The sequence below is a fragment of the Gastrolobium bilobum genome, unplaced genomic scaffold, assembly GCF_033153095.1.
Source record: "Gastrolobium bilobum isolate Gb01-03AN ecotype WA unplaced genomic scaffold, APGP_CSIRO_Gbil_v1 utg410687, whole genome shotgun sequence".
Lineage (NCBI taxonomy): Eukaryota > Viridiplantae > Streptophyta > Magnoliopsida > Fabales > Fabaceae > Gastrolobium > Gastrolobium bilobum.
Window position 1 is genome coordinate 232 of NW_026897515.1, and position 21706 is coordinate 21937.

At 39.4% G+C, this 21706-nt stretch overlaps 1 protein-coding gene across 1 annotated transcript; it reads right to left on the reverse strand.

The window, feature by feature from the left end:
* Window positions 1–1441: 1441 nt before the first annotated feature.
* LOC133307582 (heme oxygenase 1, chloroplastic-like) lies at window positions 1442–20473 on the reverse strand. Its single transcript, XM_061508110.1, has 2 exons — window positions 19904–20473; window positions 1442–1776 (listed from the first exon to the last, which is right to left on the reverse strand). Coding segments are annotated over exons 1-2 (429 nt in total). The 5' UTR covers window positions 20331–20473; the 3' UTR covers window positions 1442–1774.
* Between the last annotated feature and the right edge of the window lie 1233 nt (window positions 20474–21706).

A 21706-nucleotide genomic window follows, 5' to 3' on the forward strand; every position in this document is an offset into this window, starting at 1 on the left:
ATATAAGGATTTTCGAAGACGACATACCTTCCCAGACTCCCCCTGAGCAACAAAACCAGGTGGTTGCTCCATGTAAACTTCTTCTTGTAAATCACCTTGAAGAAAGGCATTTTTGATGTCAAGTTGAAGGAGTGGCCAGTGACGAACAGCAGCAAGGGCAAGAAATAGGCGGACGGACGCCATCTTAGCGACTGGAGAGAATGTATCGCTATAATCAAGGCCAAAGATTTGAGTAAAACCCTTGGCAACTAGGCGTGCCTTGAGACGATCAACATGGCCATCAGGTCCAACTTTCACAGTAAACACCCAGCGACAACCAACTATAGACTTCTCTGGAGGAGCAGAAACAAGGTCCCAAGTGCCATTGGTATGAAGTGCGGTCATCTCATCAAGCATCGCTTGGCGCCATCCTGGATGGGAAAGTGCTTCACCTGTGGTCTTAGGAATAGAAACAGAAGAAAGACTAGAAACAAAGGTGAAATGAGGAGGAGAAAGGCGATCATAGCTCAAGAAGGTATAAAGAGGATAAGGGTTACGAGTAGTACGTGTACCTTTTCTTTGAGCAATGGGAAGAGCCTCTGGTGAAGGATCCGGAGGGGAAGAATCAACTGCAGAGGGCAATGAGTCAGCAGGGGTCGAGTCGACTGGAGGTACTGTCTTACGACGCTGATAAGTGAGAAGTGGACGGTCCTTAGGTACTGGAGCAATAGGTGATTGCTTATCTGGAGTAGAAGCACCTGCATCTGGCAAAGACAAGTCAAGAAAAGGAACAGGAAGAACATGATCAACCTGTGACAATGGAGATGGGATAGAATTAAAGGGTTGTTGATCAAAAAAGGTGACATCCGCGGAAACTAAGTAACGCTTGAGGTCAGGAGAGTAACAGCGATAACCCTTTTGAAGACGAGAATAACCAAGAAAAATGCATTTAAAGGCTTTGGATGTTAACTTATCCTTACCAGGAGTGAGATCATGAACAAAACAGGTACAACCAAAAACATGTGGGGATAGAGGAAAGAGAGGAACATCTGGAAACAATAAGTTATGAGGAATATCATTATTAAGCACAGATGAAGGCATGCGGTTGATGAGAAAGCAAGAAGCAAGGACTGCATCAGCCCAGAAGTGAAGAGGAACATGCATGTGAATAAGAAGAGTCCTGGCAATCTCAATGAGATGTCTATTCTTACGTTCAGCTACTCCATTTTGTTGTGGAGTGTGAGGACAAGTGGTTTGGTGTAAAGTACCCTATGTGGCTAAGAAGTGAGATAAGTCAACAGAAACATACTCCTTAGCATTATCACTACGTAAAATACAAATAGAAGCACCAAATTGAGTATGAATTTCAGCAGGAAACTTTTGATAAATAGAAAACAACTCAGAACGGTTTTTCATTAAATAAATCCAAGTACAACGGGAGAAATCATCAATAAAGGTGACGAAATACCGAAAACCTAAAATAGACACACTACGACTAGGACCCCAAACATCTGAATGAATAATTGAAAAAGGAGCATCAGCTCGTTTATTGACTCGATTAGCAAAGGAGGAGCGTATGTGCTTTCCTTGCTGACATGACTGACAATCTAAAGTTTGAAGACCGGATAAAAGAGGAACCATCTTCTGCAATTTCGCAAGACTAGGATGCCCGAGACGACTGTGGATGAGCTGTGGAGATTCTGTGAGAGAACAAGCAACTGAAGGACTCGGCACATCAAGGTAGAACAGACCCCGTGACTCACGGCCCACTCCAATCATCTTCCCCGTACCCGGGTCCTGCACAGAAACAGAATGGTTTGAGAATGTGACAATACAATTAAGAGAATTGATCAATTTACTAACCGATATTAAATTATAAGGGATGTGAGAAATGTAATAGACAGATGTCAAGGTCAATGAGGAGGTTGGACAGATTTGTCCAATCCCATGAACGGGGGCCTTAGTTCCATCAGCAAGAGTAAAAGAGGGTAAATTATTAGAATATGTAAGGGAAGAAAAGAGTTCCTTATTACCACAGAGGTGATCAGTAGCACCTGAGTCAAATATCCAAGGACCAAGTGATGCAGAATGAGAAACACAAGCAACAGGATTACCAGTTTCTGAAGCAGAGGCCTGAGATTGAGGAGAGGACTTCCTGAGAAGGGCCTGGAATGCTGCATATTCTTCAGAGGAGAGAGAGACTGAACCATTTGAAGCAGTATCCGATTGAGCTACATTAGCAGCAAAAGAAGGTCGCATGTGAGGATACTTGGTGTAGCAGCGTTCCTCATAATGACCAAGTTGCTGACAGTAATGACAACGAGGTCGCTGACCACCTCCGACTGGACCTCCTGGGCCTCCTGGGCCACGACCTCCTGGGCTACGTCCTCCTGGGCCTCCTGGGCCTCTACCACGACCACGTCCACCTCCAATATGCCCGCGAAAATCAGTACGGGAAACTAGAGCAGTAGAATCAACAGTAGAAGACGATGCAGGAGCAGATTTCTTATTCAAATTCAGAAGACGCTGATACGTCATGGATAGATCAGGCTCCCCACTAGTCAAGATAGTATCACGAACATTATCATATTCTTCGGGAAGGCCAGAAAGTGTGGCAACCATAAAGAGACGTTCCACCTGTTTCCGATATGCAGTAGCATCAGTAGGGTAAGGCAGCATATCCAAATATGCCTGCATCAAAGAGCGACTCTTGCCAATATATGTCTCCATCTGAATGTCGGATGATTTGCTCAATTCCATAAACTGAGAGATGATGAAATAGAGCTGCTGAACATCATTAGTGTAGAGGTTTTTTGCTTCCTCCCACACTTCAGTGCAAGTTTGAAATGAATAAAAGATATCCAAGACAATCGGATCAATGGATTGCCAGAGGATACTCAGAAGCTGGTTGTCAATCTTTTCCCAATCAGACTTGTCCTCCTTAGGGACATCAGTAGACTTAGTTGTGAGATGGTTCCCATATCCTTGTCCAAAGAACCAAACTCGAACAGAGGTGGTCCAGTTCTTGTAATTAACAGATCCCTTCAATATTGAAGAGGTAATGGACCCAATATTGGTAGAGATGATATTGGGAGAATTTCTCAAAGGAGGAGATGGAGACTTGACCTCCGAATGAATTGGAGGGTTTGCTGTCATAGTATCAAATCACAAAGATACAAACCGAATAAAGAGAAACGATCCTGATCACCAATCAAGAAGAGGTGCGCACAAAAAGTCAGACCCACAAAGAACCAACCACAGATCCAGAAAGAGGAGGAGAAGACGAGCTTCTCTGTCCAAGACCGGCCGGAAAAAGCCGCCGGAATAGTGCTCACCCGCCGGCAGAAGGTGGCGCGTGAAGCCCACGCGCAGAGAAGACTGGAGGCGCGTGAGAGCGCGTGACAACTCCGATGGTGGCCGGACTTCCACAGAGCAAGTCGCCGGGAGGAGAGGGTTCTGTTCGCGTTCGTTCCAGACTGAAAACTCGCCGGAAAAGTACTCCGGCAGCCTGAACAGTGGCTGACGGTGGCTGATGGTGCTCCGGTGACTGTTTGGGGATGTGGACACGTGCAGAAGATGCCTGGAGAGGACTTACAGCCCTTGATGTCTTACCGGAAGGACGCACGGCAAAGAAAAGATGACTCCTAAGCAGTGGGCTTAGGTTTTAAAGCGAAGAACAAGATTTCTAAGCGGAAGCGAGGGTTCCCAGAACGAAATAGCTCTGGTACCAAGTTAATTGTAAAAGAATACGTTGTGTATTGATCTGTGTCAGGGAGTTACAATATATAGAGACCCTAATGGGCTTAAGTGTAAGGCCCAAACCTAATCCTAATCCTAATACAGTCAGAATACAGTCAGACTATTTACGGATAAGACAGAATCCAATCATATCTAATCAAATCTAATCATATCTAATATTCTAACAACACCCAAGTTTTCCTGCTTCTTTAAGGAGGTCAAGAACATACTTCCTTTGACAAATAAATATCCCTTGCTTTGAATGAGCAACTTCTATCCCAAGAAAATATCTTAGTTTTCCAAGATCTTTAACTTCAAATTCAACAGACAATCTTTTTTCAGAGCACATTTCTCACCTATATCATCCCCTGCTATAATAATGTCATCAACATAAACTAGAAGGATAGTGGTCTTACCTTCCTGAGAATGTTTAAAGAAAAGTGTGTGATCCCCTTGGCTTTGCTTGTATACCAATGAAAGCATAACTTTGGTAAATCTTCCAAACAAACCATGCGGGGATCTCTTCAAGTCATACAATGCCTTCTTTAACCTGCAAACTTTATTATCTCCATTTGTAGAGTTAAATCCTGGTGGAATCTCCATGTAAACCTCCTCTTCTAATTCACCATTGAGGAAGGCATTCTTCACATCAAATTGATTCAAATCCCAGCTAAAATGAACAGCAAGGGACAATAGAACTCTTACAGTGTTCATTTTGGCCACTGGAACAAATGTTTCTTCGTAATCAATGCCAAAAGTCTGTGTGTATCCCTTGGCTACCAGTCTAGCTTTATACCTCTCAAGAGTCCCATCAGAATTATACTTCGGAGTATACACCCATCTGCACCCTACTGTCCTTTTTCCATTTGGTCTGCTAACAACTTCCCATGTATTATTCTTCTCCAATGCATTCATCTCCTCATGCATAGCTTGAACCCAATTATCATCCTTTAATGTTTCATGTACTGATTTCGGGATTAAAATGGAGCCAAATGCTGCAATAAAACTTTTATGCTGCATAAAGAGATTCTTAGAGGAGACAAAATGAGAAATAGGGTGTTGGGTACAAGACCTTTTCCCTTTCCTTACAGCAATGGGTAAGTCATCAGAATTAATATCAGGCTAAGGAATAAAAGAAGTAGTGTGTTCAGTACTTACCAGCGGTTCAGGCGATTGCAATTACTGGTGGGGCAGTGTGGGTTGTTTCTTCCTTTGGTACAATAGTTCGGGTGTCCCAGCTTTGCGTACTTTCTCTCTATCAATAGGAGGCATGTCATATGAGGAATCAGATGAATTTTCAGCCTCAACAATTAAGTCTTCCTTCTCATTGTCATGTAGTGTAACTACTGGAGTAGAAGATATAGGTAACAGAAAGGGAGACTCAGACTCGAAGAAAATGGATGAAGCTTCTATACTGTTCTCCCCCTGAAGCTGAGGGTGTAGAAAGTAAGACTCAGATTCACGGAAGTTAACATCCAGAGAGACAGAGAATTTACGACTTGGAAGGTGCTAACATTTGTATCCTTTCTTATTGGGAGCATAACCAAGGAAGAAACACTTAAGGGCTCTAGGCTCTAATTTACTCCGATGTTGTTTATGGATATGGACGAAGGCAACACATCCAAAGATACGAGACTGGAGACTTCGCATAATTGGAACAGAAGGAAAAAAGAGAGGTCATGAGATCAACAGGACTTACATGGCCAAGGACTCTGGAAGGCAAGCAGTTGATCAAATAGGTTGCAGTTAATAAGGCTTCTCCCCGGTAGGAGTTGGGTACAGATGTCTGAAACAGTAATGCTCTGGTGACTTCAAGCAAATGTCGATTTTTTCTTTCAACAACCCCATTCTGTTGAGGGGAATCCCTGCATATGAGATCATGACTCATACCCTTATCTGAAACGAATTGTGACAGATGTTGGTTGACATACTCCGTATCATTGTCAGATCTTAATCGCTTAATACTTTTACCAAACTGTGTCTCGATCATTTGATAAAATCGAATAAACAATTTTGGTACTTCTGACTTGTCTTTTATCAAGAATATCCATGTCACCTGAGTACAATCGTCAATAAAAGAAACAAACCACCTAACACCTGAAATATTATGTACTTTAGAGGGGGCCCAAACATATGAATGGATAAGAGTAAAGGGCTCAATACTCTTTATTGAACTTGAAGGAAAGGGCACACGGTGGTGTTTCGCAACCTCATAAATATCACAATGGAAGGAATCAATTGACTGATCCTTAAACAAAGAAGGAAACATTGACTTCAATAGCCAAATGACGGGTGTCCCAGGCGTTTGTGATGAAGCCAAATCTGTGAGAATGAAGTAGACGAGTGATGACTCATCAATAATTGATTCTCGGTATCCCTTGTAGCTTGCTCTGGAATGAGATAGTACAACCCACTCTGCTCCTTAGCAACTTCAGTCGTCCTCCCCATGGTGATATCCTCAATAACAAAATGGGTAGAAAAAAAAGGTGACAGCCCAATTCATGTTAGTTGTAAGCTTATAAGTGGAGATAAGATTGGTGGAGAGCTGAGGAACATAAAGAACATTTTTTAAAAATAAGGAAGGTTAAATTTGAATGTTACCAGAATCCACAATTGATTTGTGGGATCCATCAGCTACAGCTATAGTACGGATACCACTAGTAGTGTGATATGAAAGAAACTGATCTAGACAAGTCATATGATCAGTTGCACCAGAATCCATATTCCACAGCAAGAAGTAAGAAGAGATGTAGGGTGTGTGATCTTACCAAACATAGTCGATCAGAACAGTAAAAAAAAAAATTCCTTCTCCTTTTTTTTAGAAAAAAAAAAATCGAAAAAATCAACAAAGATCAACACAAACGCAAACCAAATGGTGTCTGTTGAGATATATAAAACCATTAAAGTAGCCTCACGCAATAGCTTAAGCTTTTGGGTGAATTGGTTCTTTACATGGTATCAGAGCCTCATGTCCCAAGTTCAATCTTCGCTGCCCCCACTTTCTTTCTAGTGGAATTTCTTTATTCGCACAGGTAGGTGGACCTGTGCATTGTCCACCCTTCAAGTCCAGTGGGCTCTCGTGTGAGGGGGCGTGTTAAGATATATAAAACCATTAATGTAGCCTCACCCAATAGCTTAAGCTTTTGGATGAATTGGTTCTTTACAATGTCCAATCAAAGAAATCAACACAGATCCAGACAAAGAAGGAAGAGACGATCAGAATGACTATAACACCTCGTAGATTTAAAATATATAATTATAGTTAAAAGAAGGATTAAAGGGTAGGATTAGTGAAAATCCTGTGTTCTGTGACAAAATACTTAAAAAGGTCAAACGATAATTTAACAAACACGTAACCCTAAACAATGAAATGTTAGTAGAAGGTCTCAAATGGGGAAAATAACCCTGAAAATGGATTCAGAACGAAAAATTGAGTAATTAGGCAAGTTTCTGAAAATTTAATGAATAGTGCTTTTACCGGAAGAAAATACAGCTAGTTGTACCGAAAAACGTACTGAATGAAATTTGAGCTCTTGGTTTGAATATAAGTTGGAAAAGGTTACATAGGACTAATATTTATAATTATTGATGAAATTTGATGAAAATTAGGGTTATGGGAGAAACATGTCAACAATGCACATATCAAGTTAAAATAGTGATTTCACCGAATAACCGGAAAATTCCGATTTTATCTGTCCAAGGACAATTAAAGGACTTTGGTGAATGTTAAATTTTGAATTTTATAAATAGTTTAGGAATTATTTGGAGATTAGTGATTTAAGTGAGAGATTTGAAATAATTTGAATTGAGTGATGTGTCAAGTGGGACCCACCTAACTTAAACAACTAAAGCCACATGTACATTTCACTATTCAAGCACCATCTTCTCTCCTCCTTCTTCAAGAACCCACAACCATGGTGCAAGGGAAGGGGACAAATTTGTTTGCTTGATTCTTCATCAATCTTCTACCAAAACCCTTAGATCCTACATGAAAATTTAAGTAAATCACTTAACAAATCCAACTCACACCTCCTTAGCTCTTGAAACCCTCTAGATTTTGAGAAATTCCATACCCATTGCTACGAAATTTTGAGGAGTTTGGTGTTCATGGAGTTGATTGCTTGAGTCATTGCTTGGGTATTGTTTATAGGAGTCTTGGGCCTTGATTCTTGGTAAGTTTCCCCACTTATTGTTGGTTGATTTGTGAGATTGAATTTCAAGACCTAACCTATGTGTTGTTGAATTGATGTAGTTGGGGACCTCAAATTGAAAACTTGCATTACATAATTATGTCTTAGAATGATGATTTATGATGAATGAACTCATAAAAATTCTTGTGAAAAAGTTGATAACTTGGTGGAATTTTGATGATGATCTTGAGATTTTGTGAAATTGGATGGTGTTATGCTTGTGTAATTGAGTTGTGGATTAGTTGTAGTAGTTAATTACAAGGTGTATGATGTGTGAAAAATCAATTGAGAACCCTTGGATATGGCTATGCATGATTTCGGCCAAGTAGGTGAAAATAGGAAAATATGATGTAAAAATTGTGTAATTAGACTTGTGATGATTTGAATCAAGTTTAAGTGGATTGTATGAGTGTATGATGCTTTGAGTTTGTGAGAAAAATCCCTAGCGATTTGGTTGTCTTGGATTCGGCCATAGTGAGGAAAATTGGGGAAAATGATGTTGAGTTATAAATTTATGCAATTGTGAGCTCAATATGGTGTTGTGATTGGCTAAGGGAGCCATAGGTATAATGAAATGAAATTAATAATATGAACTATGTGAAAAAGGCCATGAAGGCCGAATTGTACGATTGGGGAGGGGGGGAGGGAGTTCATTGTCTTGAATTTTGACTTGTGTGACAAGTTGATTGATGATCCTAAGTTGTGATCATTGTAGGTTGCCTCCCACGGACTTGATTATTGGAGATTGAAACTTGGAGATGGGATTGCCTTTGGTCCTTTACCAAAAGGATATTGGTAAGTGATTGAGTCACTTTTGCATGATTGATTGTATGAGCAATTGAGTGGTCTTAGTGGTACTAAGTGTTGTGGAAATGACCTTTTGTATAGGCATTTCTTGGTTGAAGTAAGTTACGGGGTAACTTGTATTTGAAGCTACCTAGCTCGGGAGCTTCAAAAAGGTAATCTCTTGGTACTAGGGTTAATCTCCGTGTGTGTTTCACCATGCCCATTGGGGTAATGGTTGGAAGTTGTTGGATGCAATAGTATAATTATAACATGATCATGCATTGGTTGATGTTGGGTACATAGAGTTGTACCGTATCTCTAGCCAGTAGATAATTGTCGTATACCGTAGGGGACTTCCACTGCAGAGGCCTCCGTAGGGAGTTCCAGTTGGCCTGGGGCCATAGAGATGTTATCTGTTGAGGAGCACTCTAGGAATGTCTCGGGAGTTATAGTTGGGAGTGCCTTGAATGATGTTCCGGGAACACATTCTTGGATGTTTCAGGTGGTTGTAGTGGTGCGGGAGTCCTAGGCAAGAGGCCCACAGGTTGAGGACATGGAGAGCATATGGAGTGCATGATATTTTATGTCATTTTGCATTTTGGGTTGTATTTGATAGGCTAGACTTAGTACATGAACATTTGGGTTGCATGAGTTATGTATACCATGCATTTTGTTGTTCATGTAGTATTATTTTGGCTAAGTCTAGAATTGATGTATTTATTTGTTTTTGGAGAAATATAATTAAAGTATGATGGACCTTGTGTAAATTATAAAGCATGTATGTGATGGAAGAGCAATAGGCCTATTCTAGGTTATGATTTATATGTCAAATGATATGAAAGCATGAAATGAAATTATATAATTGAAATGAGTTTTAAGTTGTAAATGAAGTTAAGCAATTGATTATAAATCTAATGATAATGATGTAAAAATGTTGTGGGTTGTAAGAGCACCAAAGTTTGTTGAACTTTGTGTGCCACCCTTGTTAATTAGGTACATTTTGAGGAATTAGACCACACTTTGGTAAAGTGGGATAAGTTAAGTAAACAAAGAAGATGCCGTCGAATTTTCTAATAAATGAACAGTTTTTAGGCCAACTTTGGGAGAGCATATCTCCCTCTACAGAGGTCCAATTGGGACGTGCCATACCCCATTTTAAGGTTGAGATGTCAGCTATGTTGTGTCAAAATTTGGTACCATTTGAAGCTGTGTAGTATCCTGTAGGCCCGAGAGTGTGAGGACTGCCCAAATTGGTCAAGTGCAGGGGCTGTTCGGGTCCCCTGCGTGCAAAAATATTTTTTCCCTCAATTCTTACTCAAATTAGGCTTAGGATACATCAAATTAGATCTCATGGTGTCTAGTATTCTGTATAAAAGTTTAAGAGCAATTGGTTTAGTAAATCGTCCAGAATCACAGAAATGGTGAGGGAGGTTTGGTGCTCTGTTTGGGGTTGGCTGGCAGCTTTACTTGTCCAACTTCAAACGGTTATAACCGGAGCTAGAGAACTTCAATTGAGGCGTGTGATACCTTGTTGAAAAGGTAATTGAGTCTAGTTTAACATACTAAAAGATGATAAATTAATAATGTGTAGAGCATGCACAGTAGTGGAAGGACAGAAGCATACTCAGTTATAGGTAAAACGTAAAAGTGAGATTTATGCTAAGTGAGTTTATGGGAACCCCTTAGTAACTTAAAACAAGTAACGTATGATAGTTAAGCATGTATTATATTAATTCCGCGCATAGATTCCAGTTATGATCACAGTTTATATCATTACGTTTTATATTGTTTTCAAACGCTTACGTAATGAAAAGGAAAATGTTTATTCGTATTTTTAAATAAAATGTTGTGATTGTAACTGCGCTTAATATCATAATTAATGTTAACAATACCGGTTTACAACGGGTTGTTACAACGACGGTGGTCGGAGACGGAGACTCGTCGTCACGCGCCGATGACATTGTCGGTGCATGGGCTTCACGCGCAGAGAGAGTGGAGGCGTGTGGGTAGTCGGCCGGAGCTAGGCTTTTCACAGCGAGGTCGCCCGGAGGTTGTGGTCCTGTCTGTGGCTTATCAGAGATCAAAGGGTCGCCGGAAAGTGCTTTTTCGGTGATGAACAGTAGCGTTTGGGTTGTTTAGGCTTATCTACTCGTCGGTTGAATGGGAAATGTCCAAAAACTGATAGATTTGTAAAAAAGGATTCGAACAAAGGTCCTCTCGGTCCAAAAAGTCCCTGGAAAATTTTCCGATGGCGGCCAAAGGCAAACAAAAGAAGTTTTCGCTCTAACGGCGACAGTCGCGGAAGCATAGCCCTCAGAATCGAGAGCTCTGATACTAAGTTGAAAGAAATATTTGTATATAATTGAACTGTGTAATATTTGTACAAGAGTTCTCTATTTAAAGAGACTAAAAGACCTAATGGGCTAAGCCCAAATACACTTCTAGAGTATTTTAACTATTACAAAATAATAATAAAATAATTCTAATATTTACAATAACATCCTTGGCTCATATCATAACTTCCAAGGGAATTCTACATCCTTGGCTACATATCATCTCATTGCTGTCCAACATTTCCTCTCATGGAATACAACATATAAAATCATGGACAGCCTCATTAAAGCATCTTTCATTTGGTCTCATAAGGACAACTAATAATTTCATATACATGCATATTACTTGGCTATGGATCATCATAATTGTTAGAATATATTAGATGTGATTAGATGTGATTAGATATGATTAGATATGATTAGATGTGATTAGATGTGATTAGATTACTTCCTATCCGTAAATATTCTGATTGTATTAGGTCTGGGCCTTTCACTTAAGCCCATTAGGGTCTCTATATATTGTAACTCTCTGAATTAGATCAATATACAACATATTATTTTATATTCAAGTTGGTATCAAAGCTCTTTGTTCTTGGAATTTTCGCTTCCGCTAAAACCCTAAGCTCACTGCTTAGGCGTTCTCTCCTTCCTCTAATGCCGTGCGTCCCTCCGGCTTAGTTCTACACTGTTCACACGGTTTTCAAAAAAAAAAAAAAAAATTACTGTTCATCTCGTCCGTAAAGTCCGTACGGTTTACTGTTCACCGTCCGTACAGTTTACTGTTCATCGTTCGTACAGGTTGCACTATTAACCGTCCGTACGATTTCACTGTTCACCGCGTCCGTACCGTTACTGTTCACCGTCCATACGGTACTGTTCACCCCGTCCGTGCAGGTACTACTGTTCACGAAAAAAAAAAAAAAATTGTTTCAGATTTGGTCATCTCCTATATAATATTATGGCAGCAAATGATTCTGATCATTCGGAGGTCAATTCTCAACCTCCTCCTGTCAAAAATTCTCCTAATATCATCTCTACCAATGTTGGGTCCATTACCTCTTCAAAATTGAAGGGTTCTCTTAATTACAAGAATTGGGGCACCTCTCTTGCTGTGAATATAGCTTAGCAGTCAGACAATGCATCATTTGGTTCAGTTTCTCTCTCACTTGCGGACTATGCTGCACTCCAAACTCTTCACAAGAAGGCTTCTCCTCAGTCTCAGCCCTCCGCTCCATATACTGGTAATCCCGTTGCTTGTGTTTCTCAATCTACATCACTTGGCACTTGGATATTTGACTCAGGTGCTACCGATCATCTCTGTGGTAATAAGGAACTCTTTACATCTCTTACTTATTCTGATCATTTACCTTCATTTACCCTTGCTGATGGAACCAAAGCTCCAGTTCGTGGGATTGGACAAGCTCGTCCGACCTCTACCTTGGCCTTGACATCTGTTTATTACATTCCTGGCATCCCTTATAACTTAATTTCTATTAGTAAATTGATCCACTCCCTCACTTGCACCATTACTTTTTCTAACTATTCTGTTTCTGTGCAAGATCTGGGTATGGGGAAGATGATTGGAGTGGGTCGTGAGTCACGGGGGCTTTACTATCTAGAGGTGCCTCGTCCTTCAGTGGCATGCTCTCTCACAGAATCTCCACAACTTATCCACAGTCGCCTCGGTCATCCAAGTCTTTCAAAGTTGCAAAAGATGGTTCCTCTTTTATCCGGTCTTCAGTCTTTAGATTGTGTGTCATGTCAACAAGGGAAGCATACACGCTCCTCTTTTGCCAGTCGAGTCAATAAACGAGCTGATGCCCCTTTCTCTCTTGTTCATTCAGATATCTGGGGTCCAAGTCGTACCTTGTCTGTTTTAGGTTTTCGGTATTTCGTTAGCTTTATTGATGATTTCTCCCGTTGCACTTGGATTTATTTAATGAAAAACCGTTCTGAGTTGTTTTCTATTTATCAAAAAATTTCTACTGAAATTCATACTCAATTTGGTGCCTCTATTCATATTTTACGTAGTGATAATGCTAAGGAATATGTTTCTGTGGACTTTTCTAATTTCTTAGCCAAACATGGTACTTTACACCAAACTACTTGTCCTCACACTCCACAACAAAATGGAGTAGCTGAACGTAAGAATAGACATCTTATTGAGACTGCACGGACTCTTCTTATTCACATGCATGTTCCTCTTCACTTTTGGGCCGATGCAGTCCTTGCCTCTTGTTTTCTTATCAACCGTATGCCTTCATCTGTGCTTAATAATGACATTCCTTATAACTTATTGCTTCCAGATGTTCCTCTCTATCCTCTATCCCCACATGTCTTTGGTTGTACCTGTTTTGTTCATGATCTCACCCCTGGTAAGGACAAGTTAACATCTAAAGCCTTTAAATGTCTTTTTCTTGGTTATTCTCGTCTTCAAAAGGGTTATCGTTTTTATTCTCCCGATCTTAAGCGTTACTTAGTTTCCGCTGATGTCACTTTTCTTGATCAACAACCCTTTAATTCTATCTCATCTCTGTTGTCACAGGTTGATCATGTTCTTCCTGTCCCTTTTCTTGACTTGTCTTTGCCAGCTGCAGGTGCTTCTATTCCAGATGAGCAACCTATTGCTTCTATTCCATATGAGCAACCTATTGCTTCTATACCTGCGGACCGTCCACTTCTCACCTATCAGCGTCGTAAAATTGTGCCTCCTGTCGACTCGACTCTTGCTGACTCATCGCCCACTGCTATTGATTCTTCCTCCCCGGATCCTTCACCAGAGGCTCTTCCCATTGCTCAAAGAAAAGGTACACGTACTACTCGTAATCCTTATCCTCTTTATACCTTTTTGAGCTATGACCGTCTTTCTTCACCTGATTTCACCTTTGTTTCTAGTCTTTCTTCTGTTTCTATTCCTAAGACCACAGGTGAAGCACTTTCCCATCCAGGGTGGCGCCAAGCGATGCTTGATGAGATGACTGCACTTCATTCCAATGGCACTTGGGACCTTGTTTCTGCTCCTCCAGAGAAGTCTATAGTTGGTTGTCGTTGGGTGTTTACTGTGAAAGTTGGACCTGATGGTCATGTCGATCGACTCAAGGCACGCCTAGTTGCAAAGGGTTTTACACAAATCTTCGGCCTTGATTATAGCGATACATTCTCTCCGGTCGCTAAGATGGCGTCAGTTCGCCTATTTCTTGCTCTTGCTGCTGTTCGTCATTGGCCACTCCTTCAACTTGACATCAAAAATGCATTTCTTCATGGTGATTTACAAGAAGAAGTCTACATGGAGCAACCACCTGGTTTTGTTGCTCAGGGGGAGTCTGGGAAGGTGTATCGTCTTCGAAAATTCTTATATGGTCTCAAGCAGTCTCCTCGAGCATGGTTCAGTCGCTTCAGTTCTGCTGTTCAGGCGTTTGGCTTAATTCGCAGTAAAATTGACCATTCTGTATTTTATAGGATTACATCTCCTGACAAGTGCATCTATTTGTTAGTCTATGTTGACGACATCCCGGAAGTGATCAAGACGGAATTCGTCAGTTAAAACAGCATTTATTCAGTGTATTTCAAACAAAGGACCTTGGGAAGCTGCGTTACTTCTTGGGAATTGAGGTGGCGCAATCTAGACAGGGCATTTCTATTTGTCAAAGGAAGTATGCCTTGGATATCTTAGAAGAAACTGGAATGTTGGGGAGTAAACCAGTTGATACACCCATGGATCCTAATGTAAAGTTATTGCCCGGACAGGGGGAGCCGTTGTCTGATCTTGGACGTTATCGGAGGCTAATTGGGAAGCTCAATTATCTTACTGTGACTAGGCCAGATATTTCTTTTGTTGTTAGTACGGCTAGTCAGTTCCTTGATTCCCCTTGTGATTCACATTGGGATGCTGCTGTGAGGATCCTCCGATACATCAAAGGAGCACCAGGAAAAGGTTTGTTGTATTCGGATCAGGGAAATACAGAAATTTGTGGTTATTCAGATGCTGATTGGGCAGGATCACCCTCGGACAGGCGCTCTACTTCCGGTTATTGTGTCTCCTTTGGAGGAAACTTAATTTCGTGGAAGAGCAAAAAACAACCTGTTGTTGCTCGATCTAGTGCAGAAGCTGAGTATCGTGCAATGGCAAATACTACCTGTGAGTTAATCTGGTTAAAGCAGTTGATTCAGGAGCTTCATCTTTGTGAACAGAAACAACCCATGACACTCATCTGTGATAATCAAGTTGCGCTACATATATCCTCTAATCCTGTATTTCATGAGAGGACCAAACATATAGAGATTGATTGTCACTTCATTCGAGAAAAGATTCAGTCAGGAGAAATCAAGACAGCGTTCGTCAACTCTTCTGATCAACTAGCGGATGTCTTCACTAAAGCTCTTAGAGGTCCTCGGGTTGAATACATTTGTAACAAGCTTGGTGCTCACAATATATACGCACCAGCTTGAGGGGAGTGTTAGAATATATTAGATGTGATTAGATATGATTAGATGTGATTAGATATGATTAGATTACTTCCTATCCGTAAATATTCTGATTGTATTAGGTCTGGGCCTTTCACTTAAGCCCATTAGGGTCTCTATATATTGTAACTCTCTGAATTAGATCAATATACAACATATTATTTTATATTCAAGTATAATTATTCACTTGTCACATGCACAAAATCTTGGAGCTTCAATCATGAACTGAAATAGCAATATATCCACATTACAAGAGAAATAATCATTCTATTATGTTTCTAAAATCCTGAAACTTATTAACCAGATCAAATTATATTTCTACATCAAGACTAAGAGGCTGTTTGGATCCTCTCTCTTTTTTAAGCTAGAAGCTACTTATAAGCTAAAGTTAAAAAAAAAGAACTTTAAAAAAAGCTAAAAGCTGTTTGATAATCACATAAAAAATTTAGCTTAAAAGTTACTTAAAAGAACATATTTCAAGAAAATTATCTCTCTCTCTTTATCTTTGTAACTCTTCATTTTAAAAAAAAGCACACAATTCAAAAAAAGCATATAAGAGCTTAAAAAAAAGCTCATCCTAGGAACTTTTAGCTTTCAGCTTTTTTCTTCATTATAAAAAAAAGTTTTTCATTATAAGAGCTTTTCTCAAAACCTGTTTGGCCTAGCTTATGCTTATAAGTAGCTTCTAACTTAAAAAAAAAGGATCCAGCAAATTGTTGTACTCTTTCACCGTAGAATATGATACTTCAGTTGTTAAAAGGCCGACCCAGTTCAAGACCCACTCCGTGAGTGTCTGGGGAAGGGAAATTTGAGTCAAGCCTCACCCCTGCTTTGCAGGGGGGCCGAGTCGAACCCCTGACCTGGAACACCACGGTAAGCAAGCTTACTGCTGAGCCAGGCCGGCCCTTCAAACATAAGCATCATATGCTCAGAATTCTGCCACAGTACTTATGAGGGCAGCATACATGTTCTCATTAACATAGCAATGGGCTATACAATTCTTTCATAAAATACTTCACTTTGAATAATGCATGTGATGTCAAGTCAAGGGACAAGGCAATCTTAGGTGCATAATACACACTTCAAACATACATGCCATACCTACTTCAGCTATCATCGTGAACCATTTAGCCATTGCTACAACTTACAAGGGGCTATAATATATAGATACGAGTAATTTCATGGCTCAAAACACACGCAGATCTTTTTATAAACCTAATACAAGTGTCAATACGATTAACATATTTAGAAATACTAATTGAAAAAGAGTATTCATATACCCAACTGGAGCTCACAAGAATCAACTATCTTATAAAACAAGTACGGAACTGTTTTGGCTATAAACATATTTCAGCCAAATATTCAAACACCCTTTTTATTTTATCTCTGACACAATTTAACACCTTGAATGAGTAAGATTTCATAAATAGAATTAAGTCAAGGCTATCTAACTACAACCAAATCAATCAAAGGAAAAGAGGAAAACTTGTGAATCACATCATGGTTTATACCATGCAGCTCCAATTTTCACATTAACACAACATTCAATTAATTAATAAAATTATTTAAGGTCAGAACAGCCATTGGCCGAACAGAATAGGGAAAAGACTTAAGGGAATTGGATTTATCTCCACAAGCAATAGAGCTTTTTGGTTTGATCCTTTGTAAGTGAAATATTTTCTAAAAATCTCCATTTTACAACTTCTGCTTGGTCTGAACTCTCAAGATCATAGTAGTGCTCTTTATGATTATCTTCTAACCCAATTACAGCAACAAATTACCCATACTTGTTACCAAAGCGTAGCTTTATTCCTTCTTCTTACTCAAGGGGGTTCTTTTTCTTCCGCTCTCACACTTGTCCCCACATGCAATGACTCTTCTAATATCCCATCCCCTTGAGGCTCAAAGTATCAAACACATTCTTTCAACACTCCTTCCATCAGTTATAGAATAAGGGCTTCAAAGAATTTCCTCTTCCCCCGTGAGAATTCAGAAATGGTTAATTTCATCAGGGTAACACTCGATGTTGATGGTTAAAGGTGAGGAATGTGGCTGGAATTGCCAAAAAGGAAAAGGAGACCTTAGATGAATTCTTAGCATATGAGAGAGGTTGTGTAAGACTTCAAGTTTAGCAACGTGGAATAAAAGAAATGGTGTGGGTGAAATCCATTCCACGATGGCAACTCTCCTTCTGAATAATCAGAAAATGGTTGAGTGATTCATGGTATTCTATGAAATCACTCCTATCCTAGTTGGGTTGCACTCATTACATGCACCCCTAGATGAGAAACAAATGACTGAAGGTCTTGGGTGCACACTCATCACGTTTTACCTCAGCCCATTAAATTTGGCTCTTAACTTATTCTTTTAAATTTTGCATTGAAACCCCCAAAAATTCCATAAGTAATAAATTGCCTCTTTATTTTAAGTTTTACGAAACAGCCCCAACGCTTAGGATTTACTAAGACGGCAGCTACAATTCTCCCCACCTTTTAAAATTTTGTCCTCAAAATTTTGAATAAACACCCATAAGAGTAGTCCTACTCCACCCCTTGATGAAAAGGGTTCACACATCACTACCAATGTAGATTACTTGCTGATATACAATTTAAATTATCTCAACAGACACAACGTAATGTCCTTATACCGACATACAAGACTTAAGCATTACTCGTCACATATCATCAATCAATGAATTCAATAATACAACGCCCCAAAATGTAACATAGAACCCGTAATTTGTATGGCCTTTCGGCCCTTGGCCATATATCAACTAGAAGCATTTTGTTTCATGAAACACCACCAAAAGCCAATTAACATCTTTAATCCAAATGTCATCAACCATCACACAGAATGAGCATCCAAACCATGTGCGTATTTTAGGAAACAACCTAAGGGAATTAAGGCTGTTGGAAAAAGAGAATTTTATCATAACATCCGAAGAACTAATGTGGCAATGCAATTATCACCATCATAGGTATCACAATTAGGATCATTCCAAGCTAAAGGAATTATCCAACAGATAGGAAGTGTAAGCATCAAATCTCAGTCTTAAACTAACGTTAGTTATGATTCAAAGGCAGGTTAAGTCAGTTTTATAACTCTAGTTCCCCCCCACCCCCCACCCCCCTTCTTTTTTTTATGCTCAGAATTCCTTATGTAGCTTATTTGATACATAGAAGAAACTCACATATCACAGCCCTTGTAATAGAATATAATATACTTATACGCTGCAATTAGGTACTTGATTGGGTTGTCAAGTTTAAACATAATAGTAGTGCCAAGATAAGATAACTATAATGATAATTAACAATGGATAGCAAATTACTGTCATGGCACAATTAGCATAAATTAAATTACAAATGGTATGCATTATTTATTGTTATAATATGCATTTGCTAAGTCACCAATGCATAAGTAACGCAAATGCATCAAGTTCAAAACAGGATTTTTAACAAAACAAGCTACATGTTTACTATAGTAGATTTGTCAAAGTGACGCATTGAATGACTTAAGTATTTTCAAGGAATATCTTTACAATGAAGTGGAGTGGTGCTTCAGTCACAATTTGACCAGTTAGACACGGAACTCAGCAGTAATAAACTTGTTAACCATAAACAGATAGTGTATAGTAACATTATTACATACTTCGGTGGTGAAGGGCCAACCAAGTTTTGGGTCATAGTTCATGGAGTAATGCTAATATGTGAGTAGGGTACATAAAATAAAGGTTTTAAGGTGCAAGAAGTAGCAGCAACCATTTGTGGGGTTTGAAACATATATATGAGAAGTCGAAATAGATTTGGAGATGTTCTCTAGTTTCTTGGATGGTTACTACTTGAAAGATAGCAAAATTACTAATTATTTCCTTCCATCCATTTATTCTAAGTCATAAGTTCGCCAAGTCTATAAGGTGAGACTAAATAAGATTCACATACTGACAATTTCACAATGTGTCAAAACTTAATTTATAATGGCATTCAATATTAGATAGCACCCTATTGAGTAAGGCAGAACTCTTTCTTCCGTTCCCTTTTATCCATTGCTATCCTCTTAATAATTCCGTGTCATTCAACATTAAGGAAGATTCCAGGCAGTTAATTATGAATGAAATTAATTACAGAGTGCAAAATGCTGAACGCTTTTTAAATCTTTTGCTGAAGGACAAGTAATATTCAGGTATATTGTGAGCACTTTTTTTTTTTCTTTTTTTTTTTTTGTTCCAATACCAATTACTCAAATGAAAATCCAAGATTAGAGAATCATTTTTCAAACAAGTACAAATCACATCACACAGAACGCTTCTAACTCATGCACTTAGCTACTATACCAACCTCATAATTACAACCAATACTAGGTTAAAATATCTAAGAATAGTGTGAGAAATAACACAGAGTCACAGCAAAAACTCACATGAAGGATAAGCAGCCTCTTCAATGATCTTCTCAAGTGTATCATAAACCAACTTGCTGTCGACGAGGAACCTTATGTACCCATCAATCGTTGGGTCCCACTTGGTCACAGCTCTCTCCTCGGGTTCCATGACCTCTTTCTCACCCTCCTTGGCCTGGTCCTTGGTATGCAACTTCATGGCTACAAACCTCATCTCCTCCACGAACCCCTTGGACTCACCGGGGTAACGCTTCTTGGGTTTCTCGGCCGTTGTTGCGGACACTATAACCGCCTTCTTCATAGGCATCCCAAAAACACCACGATGAACCTGAAACTTCACTGATAATCTACTGGGCAAGAAAATTGGGCGAAATTGATGATTAGGTGATGAGACATGGGTCTTGATATAAAGGGATTGGATTTGAGAAACAGCTGTTAGTGACGCCATGATGATTGGTATTGCAAGAAGAGAGTTGAGTTGAGTGCAGAAATCTTTGATGTGAAGCAGCAAATGAATTTAGATGATAGAGTGTGAGAAATGCAGGGAGGGATACTAAATATAATTGAAGGTTCAAGCAGTAAACTTGAAGAAAAAGCCACACAGGAGAAATAATAATAATAATAATAATAATAATAATAAAAAGATGCTAAAAAATGTTAAAATAATGGTATGGCCGTATGCGGGAGGGATCAGTTAGTGTGAGCCGTTATCAGTATGGGGTGTGTGTAAATGATTTAACGAATACGCAGCAGCGACCACGGTTTCTTTGATAAATTAAAGGGTAAATGGATTGTTATGTTACATGGTGTAACATAACAATTCCTACTCTCATAATAAAGAGGAGAGAGGAGAGTGAAGAGTAGAGAGAGAAAAGTTAAGGGATGGGACCCACATTCCATTGTGAGAGTAGGAATATGGTGTTATATTATGTCACATAACAATCCATTTACCCTAAATTAAATGGGTGGTTTTGGTGTTGCGCAGCTTGCCAGGCGGACAAATCTTCTGCCTTCTTCTTAAGGGCCCGTTTGGTACCATGAATATTTTACATTTCCCCAAATATCATCATTGGAGAAATGACATTCCTATGTTTGGTGAAAAAAAATGAAAAACTTTCCACGCAAATATTTTGGCGTTATCTGTTAAGTTGTGTACGACTATACGATACTCAGCTCAAAATTTTCATGGATTAGATGGAAAATTTTCTTGCCTGGGGAAGTGGAAAATAAGCCGCAAAAATCTGGACGAAACTTATCTTGTTTTGTGTACGATCTCTGTGAAAGCTTTTTCTCTCTCCTTGTAGTTAGTCGCATCTTTTTGGAAGAAGATCTACTCTACCGTGGAAGCTTGGACGTTTACCCTGTTTACACATCACAAGGTATATCGGTGAAGAATGTTGACATATTAGCTGCATGCATGAAGCATATGTGCAGGTTGGAAGTCCTAAAAAAAAAAATTGTTTTGTTTTGTTGTAAACAGTTTCTTCTAATCGGAGTGGACGAAATCTGCAGAATGCTGAAGTTCAAGATGTACTACTTTCAGGCGTAAGTCTCCCATTTACCGTGGTTATCGTATTTCTCCTCCTTGTATGAGCATTCCATTTTTATCTAGCATTTTACCGTCCTAACTGGGGGTTGTGGTTGTACATTTCTTGTGAATAAGTTTTCCAGTTTCCCTTTCCTTCGGTTACATGAGATTTGGTTCGTGATCTGTATGTGTTGGCCTGAGTGGTTCTGAAGGTTTGTGTGTTGTTTCTGTGACAGGTGATTTGATTATTATACACAAGTAGGAGTTGTCTAGCTTGTGGAACGACCAGTGTTTTT

Excerpts from the sequence above, each read along its gene's own strand:
- LOC133307582 (XM_061508110.1), bottom strand. The coding sequence starts at position 20,330 with ATGGCGTCACTAACAGCTGTTTCTCAAATCCAATCCCTTTATATCAAG.